The sequence below is a fragment of the Myotis lucifugus genome, unplaced genomic scaffold (genome assembly GCF_000147115.1).
Source record: "Myotis lucifugus unplaced genomic scaffold, Myoluc2.0 scaffold_90, whole genome shotgun sequence".
Lineage (NCBI taxonomy): Eukaryota > Metazoa > Chordata > Mammalia > Chiroptera > Vespertilionidae > Myotis > Myotis lucifugus.
This window is the reverse complement of record NW_005871138.1, coordinates 3,238,917-3,245,875: the sequence shown is the minus strand read 5'-3', so window position 1 is coordinate 3,245,875 and position 6,959 is coordinate 3,238,917. Positions and strand designations below refer to the sequence as shown.

Below are 6,959 nucleotides of genomic sequence, written 5' to 3'. Positions count from 1 at the left end.
TGACCTGATCAGATTTACATATGATCAAACTTAAGAGCCCTGTGACTGCTGGGTGGATTATGCACTAGGAAAGAGCAAGGTCGGAGGAACAGAAGATCAGCTGGGAGACTCCCATAATAATTCAGAAGACAGACATGAGGTAGAAAGCTTCAAATACCCCCAATAGTAGAGTAGATGTACAGTGGAAGACAAAACACAGCAATGAAAATGAACTAATCATAGCTACATGCAACAACATGGATGGGTCTTGGAAATGCAATGTTGAGCAAAAGGCACAAAAGAGGACTGTATAATTCCACTTATATCAAGTTGAAGAAATAGGCAAACAAAATTAGTGTTTAGGGTGCTTGCTTAGGTGACAAACCTGTAAACACAAGGAAGTGATTATCACAGAAATAGTGGGGAGATTACCCCATTGGGGGATTCTGCTTGACAATAACTTTGTTCATTTTGTGACAAGCACATTGTTTTACATTTCTGTTTTGTGCACACTTCTGTATGTCTGCTATTCTTTTTCTTTTTTCTTTTTTGACATGTTTATTGATTTAGAGAGGAGAGAGAGAAACATTGGTTTACTCCCCCAGGCGTCCTAACTGGGGACTGAACCAGCAATCTAGATACATGCCCTGACTGGGCATCGAACCCATGACCTTTCCATGTACAGGACAAGGCTCCAACCAACTGAGCAATACCAGCTAGGGCTGTGTATATACTATTCTTGAAAAGAATTTAATTTTTAGAGAGAGAGGAAGGAGGGAGAAACATGAGTGGAACATCAATGGACTGTCCCCTGCAACCCAGGTATGTGCCCGAGCCAAATGGAACCTACATGGGGCAATGCTCCAAATTGAGCCACTCCGCCTTGGGCTATCTGGGTAGGGCTATTTATTTATTTAATATATTTTTATTGATTTCAGAGAGGAAGAGAAACATCAATGAGAATCCTTGATCAGCTACCTCCTGCACGCCCCCTACTGGGGATAAAGCCCGCAACCTGTTTGTACCTTGACGGGAATCAAGCCGGGACCCTTCAGTCCGCAGGCTGCCACTCTACCCACTGAGCCAAACTGGCTAGGGCGAGAACCCTAGCTCTTATTTACTATTCCAACTACTGCCTCCAGTTTTGACACTCCCAGCCTCACCAAGCTGCCTGGGGCCAGACACTATGGACACCAGAAAGGCTGCCCAGGTGGGTGTCTGCAGCCTCTGGCTCCACATGGGAAGCTCAAGTACAACAGCAGGCGGCCGTTTTGTCTTCCACTGCCAAGTCGGCTCACTTGGGACCAGAAGGTGGAGCCAGTGAGCCTGCGGGCCTCTACCGAAGAATTCCGCATGGAGCAGTTTGAGGGCCGGACCTAGTAACCGCTAGTCTCCTGATGGTCCACCTTCTGTAGCTAGTTTGCGTAGCTGGTCTCAGTGAAGATTTGCAAAGCAACCAGTGGCCATAATTGTCAGTGTTGGCATGCCCCTCAGATGCATTTAGTAGACAATTTCTCACCTTTGTCCAAAGCCATTATTTTACAGTGTAAGATAAAAAAATTTTTTTAATTCATTTCAGAGAGGGAGGGCAGAATAGAAACATGGATGAGAAACATCAATCGGCTGCCTCCTGCACGCCCCTACCGGGATCAAGCGCAACCTGGGCATGTGCTCTGACCGGGAACCCATGAACCTCCTGATTCGTGGGTAGACGGTAGACGCTCAACCACTGAACCACACCGGCCGTGCTACAGTGTCAAATACTTTTATATAGAATAAGCCAGTTGCAACCAGCAAAGCCATCTTTACTGTCTCCCACAGCTGTTCTTCTAGTCAAGGGCACTTATAAGCCTTGCAGCCTCATTATGGGAGGTTCAATGTGCATGCCTCCTGGATATGGAAACAGAGGCCCAGAGAGGGCAAGCGACAGGCGGAAGCGGCAGAGCAGCCCCGGGGCTAGGACCCCGGTCCACGTCGCGTTCACAGCCTACGTCACCAGGACTCCGCCCTCGGGCCGGCGCCTCCGTGGGTTTCCAACCCGCCCGCGCCCCCTGGTGCGCACACTCAATCCGCTCCCTCCGGCGCGCGGTCCACCCGGGTCCTTCCGCCCGGCGGGCGTGCCCGCGTGGGAAACTGAGGCAGGGAGCGTGCCTGTGAGTCCGTCGCGTCCTCTATCCACACCCCAGGGCCCGCAAAGCTGCCTCCCCCTCCTCAGACCCGCATGGAAGAGCAGGGAAACACGGGAGGTAGAGGAGGGGGCCGAAAAGAAGCGGGTTTGAGGACCCGGACGGTCCTGCCACACTCAAGATGGCGGCCGGGAGCAGCGAGGTCCCTCAGAGGCGGTACCAGCGCATGCGCAGCGCGGAGTCCCGGCCCGGGACACAAGATGGCGGGAGCGGCGCTGGGGAGGGAGAGGCGGAGGCGGCAAAACGGGCGGCCGAGCAGAACGTATAGCCGCATCCCCTCGAGTCCGCTTCGGGCAGGTAAGAGCGCCAGGAAGCCATGGTACCGCTGCGAGCCGTGCCAGGATCCGGGAGTCCGAAGCCGGACGGTGGTGACCTCTCCGACGCTTTTCACTCGGGGCCACCGCTTGCTTCGCCTCTGCCGCCGCCGCCATTTTAGGCCTGAGGGTGGGCGGCCGGGCTGGTGGCCTGGGTGAGGGAGGTGGGCCCGGAGAGCGCTGGCGGAGCGGCCTCTAAGGCCCCTCCGCTGCCGCCGCCGCCACCGCCTTTGTGTCGGGCTCTGACTCTGAGTCGCCTCAGCCCGGGGGCGGGAGCGCGCGGCGGGGCGGGGGGCGGAGCCCGGGAGATGGGCCGGCGCGCGCGCGCCAAACAGCCCGCCCCCGCTGGGGTGGGGGGAGCGGGGAAGGTGTGCGCGCGCTGGGGGTCGCCCCTCCTTCGCGCGCCCCCCCGCACCTGCGCACTTTGCAAGTCCTTTGACCCCGCCCTACTGGGCTGGAGGATTCTGATTGGTGTATTACTGAGATGATCCCGCCCCGCCTTTCTCCAATCCTGGAATGGACTCTATGTTCCGATGGGTTTCTTCGGTTGCGCAGATACAGTTTATTTTTAAACTGCTTGGCCGTCAAACTGCGGCATGCTGGCGGCCAGCGAGCTACAGAATCAATAAAAACGCCATCTTAATAATATTTGTCTCTTACTGAGTGTAAATATGCTAGACTCTAGGCATAGAGACCATAGAGGTTGAGTGCGGCTTATAAATCGGAAAGTAGCAGAAGGTTCTGGAACGTGGGTCTGCCCAACGCCAGCTGGTACTTAAAAAAATTTTTTTTTATTGCTGTCAGGAAGGAAGAGGGATAGAGAGATAGAAACATCAATGATGAGAGAGAATCATTGATTGGCTGCCTCCTGCACAATGGAGCTAGAAACCCAGGCATGTGCCCTGACCAGGAATCCAACTGTGACCTCCTGGCTCATAGGTGGATGCTCAACTACTGAGCCATGCCGGTCGGGACCTACTGGTACTTTGATAAGTGATCTGCTGCATCCAAATCAGCTGGGAAATTTTTTTAAAAATTTATTTTATTATTTTTTTTAAATTTTAATTGTAAAGAATTGCTAAAGATTTGAAATGGTATAAAGCAAAAAGGTTGGTCATCCCATTTCTCATTCCTGCTCTTCACGTTCATTTAAAACAAACACACACAAATTCTTGTGTACCTCCCCTCCCCATTTCTGACTCCTGAGATGTGGAGTGAGGGACAGGAATCTGATTTTTTTTTTTTTTACAAGCCACCTGGTGGTTCTTATGCATAGCCAGTTTTGGGAACACTGCCAAATGCAGTGTCCCCATTTGGCTTCATTAAGCTGTGCTGCTGTGCCGCCTCTGCATAGTTAATGTAACTGGTGCATCAGTATCACACAGTGTTTTTTGGGGAAAATAGTTTTCAATAAAGATGAACACACTGTTACATAATTCATTTGCATGTGTGTGTGTTCGTTAAAGACTTAGTTCAAAGAAGTGTGGGTGGCTTTGAACTTGCCCTCAATCTGTGATATGTGTGCTTGTTCACTTTTCTCTTGTCTTAGGGATACTTTAGTTGGCAGGACAATTTGAAGGGTCCAGTGTGCAAAATGAAAATGTGGGCCCCTTGTTAAAAATTTATTAAAAATTTTAAGACAGTGACAGTGGAACATTAAATTAGGCCCAGGGCCCTCATCAACACAGAGCTCTATGCGACTATAGACTGCATGTCTAAGAGGGTGAACCTGTTAGGCTGGAAAGCTTGAGAAGTACCGTTTTTATTCCCTGAGTCCCCAGATCTCCCACAGTGTGTCCTACCCTGTCCTGGAGGCTTCCAATTTGCCCATCTTGTTGTTGTCCCTGCTCTGCAGTGTTTACAGGTCTGTGACTCTTTTCTTCTATTTGCTCTGCAGTTGCTGATGCAAGGAATTCCCTGGGCCCTCGTTCACTCCACTGCTGACCAGCCCACCCACGTGCTGAGCCTTTCTGCAGGCCTCTTCCCTGCCTCTGTGGGACCCTGTGACTCGGGTCCATCCGGCCGGAGAAGAAAATCCTCTCATGCTAGTATTGCAGACCTTGGAGGGTGAGAAAAAGAGGGAACTCGTTCAGCCTTGAGACCTGTGGGCTCAGCCCCAAGGCACCAGGAACCCCTCTTCCACAGAGAACCAAGGCAACTACAGCTTTTTCTCCCCTTGGTCAGTGATTCCAAACCTTTTTGTTATCATGGCCCCTTTTTGTTGTATGGATGTCCTTTTGCTTCCTGCATTTTTATTTGCCAAACTGTACCAATGAAACAACCATTTACTTTTCCCTTTCCAAATTAACAAAAGATGTCTACGACTGAGTGTACAATAAAATCAATGTCCCAATGATTCCTATGATGTTGTCAACAGCCAATCAGAGCTTCTGATCAGCATGAGATAATCAGTGTGACCACAGTGAATTGATAAAATTTCAGCAAGCAAAGATAACTGATGTTTAAATGTGCCTTTGTGGTCTTTTGGTGGGTATGTTTGATTTCTTTGGGGTATTGTGACATATTGAAAACACCATGAGGATCACCAGTCTGGTCACAGTTGGCCATCTAGGAGTCTAATGGCCAGGTTGGGAACTACTTGTTCATCAAGACATGTGTTGGGTGTATTTTAGGTGGGGTGAGTAGGTGATACACATCTGAAGGAGCTGACCTCCTTCCTGGTATTGAAATAAAATTTCACCTGGAGATTATGAAGGACTGAATTCAATATTCCTTCTTGGTTCCACTGGGTCTTTAGCAACAGATTTCTTCCTGCTTCCCACCCTGTAGTGTAAAATGAGGCATCTATTTAGATGTCATGTCCCTTCCTGGGCTGTGCTTTGTGCCAATTAGATTTTACTGGATAGGAGCGGAAAGAGGAGTTACAGTTCCTTCTTGTGGGAACAGCTTCTCAAAGATAGACCCTGTTCTGTCTTGTCACTTGCTGCTTTGTAAATATTTTCAGAATAAATAGACCTCCTGCTGGGTATAGGTACCCTGTTGAGCACTCTGGAGTGCGCTAATCTGGACCCAATTCTCAGTCCTGGGAGCTGTGACAGTTTAATGGGGAGAAAAACCCAGCTCATAGACCACAGACTCTGAGTGCTACAATGTAGATGTTTATAGCCCTGAGGAGGGGCTCTGACTGCCTTGCTTGGGGAGGGAAGAGTCAAGGAAGGCTTCCTGGAGGATGAGAACCTAGTGGCAAGCCAGGCAGACAGTTGGAGAAAGCATATGTCAGGTGAAAGGAGCAATAGGAGTACCCCATTTTACAGTTGAGGAAACTGCAGCCTAGATTCCAGGGCTCCTAGGGCACCATGCTGGCCCTCCAGGACGGGACGGGATTGATCTCCACATCTGCAGGTGGTCACTGGGGCCCTCTAGGTTGTAATTGCTGGGTGGTGGGTGGAAGTGACCTCCATGCCCTGATGGCCCTGACACCCTTTGGTCCTCTGTGTGGCAGGTCCGGTGTGGGTGCTGAGATGGCCAATGAGAACCACGGCAGCCCCCGGGAGGAAGCATCCTTGCTGAGTCACTCCCCGGGCACCTCCAATCAGAGCCAGCCCTCTTCTCCAAAGCCCATCCGCCTGGTGCAGGACCTCCCAGGTACTGGCAAGGGGCAGTGGTAGGGTGGCGGGGTCAGAGGGTGCCCCAGGAGGAGCCCTGACCCAGGCTGGGTTCCATACTTGTTTGCAGAGGAGCTGGTACATGCGGGCTGGGAGAAGTGCTGGAGCAGGAGGGAGAACCGGCCCTACTACTTTAACAGATTCACCAACCAGTCTCTATGGGAGATGCCTGTGCTGGGCCAGCATGACGTTATTGTAAGTTCCAGCCTCGGGTAGGGGTCTCACAGCAGCCTCTGGCATCTGGATCTTCCCCAAATGTACCCTGAACACTGTTATGTGCCTAGTTCTGGGGGTACAATGACAACAAAACAGTCCCATCTCATGGAACCTAGACTCATATAGGGAAACTGGCATATAAACAGCTGACTAGAATAGTGTGTGATACTGAACTTGTACTACATGTTGGGCACTGTGCTTGGGATGCTGGGTGAACAAGACAGACATGGTCCTGCCTTTGAACTCAGGGATCTACTGGAGGGGACTATAGGATTACAACGTGGCACTTTTGTGAAGGAGGATGTTAGGGTACATCAGGGATCCTGACTGGGTCTGGGCGTGGGGTGGGGTTTTCTGAATGCTTCTCTGAATTAGTGGTTAAGATGAGAAGACTGGTTAAGGGAAAGTGGTAAGGGGAGGGCATGTGCATTCTAGGAACTTCGATGTCATTGTGGTAAGGGAGGCACGGGCAGTCTGGTGGGAGCATGGGCTTCTGAATCTGTCAGTTTGGGCAGCCTTTCTTTTCTTGGAAACAGTCAAGCCAGTTGGCATTCCCATTTTGCAGATGAAGACATTGAGGCTCAGAGAGGCGAAATGACTGGCTCAGGACCTCACAGCCAGTAAGAGGCAGAGCAGGA

The 6,959-nt window shown here is 50.9% G+C and overlaps 1 protein-coding gene across 10 annotated transcripts in view; it reads left to right on the top strand.

The window, feature by feature from the left end:
• The first annotated feature begins 2,036 nt into the window (after positions 1-2,036).
• PCIF1 (PDX1 C-terminal inhibiting factor 1) overlaps positions 2,037-6,959 on the top strand; it is a 51,833-nt gene continuing 46,910 nt past the window's right edge. For 6 of the 10 annotated variants that reach the window (XR_002829911.1, XM_023756208.1, XM_023756207.1 and 3 more), the window contains exons 1-4: positions 2,037-2,462; positions 4,377-4,546; positions 5,943-6,085; positions 6,176-6,300. Coding sequence is in view for 9 of the 10 variants with exons in the window: in XM_023756208.1 (XP_023611976.1) it covers positions 4,383-4,546; positions 5,943-6,085; positions 6,176-6,300 (432 nt within the window). In the remaining variant the exon portion in view is untranslated. Of the gene's footprint in view, positions 2,463-4,376; positions 4,971-5,942; positions 6,086-6,175; positions 6,301-6,959 lie in introns of all 10 variants that reach the window. The other 4 variants (XM_023756205.1, XM_014458091.2, XM_014458089.2 and 1 more) reach the window with 4 other exon arrangements.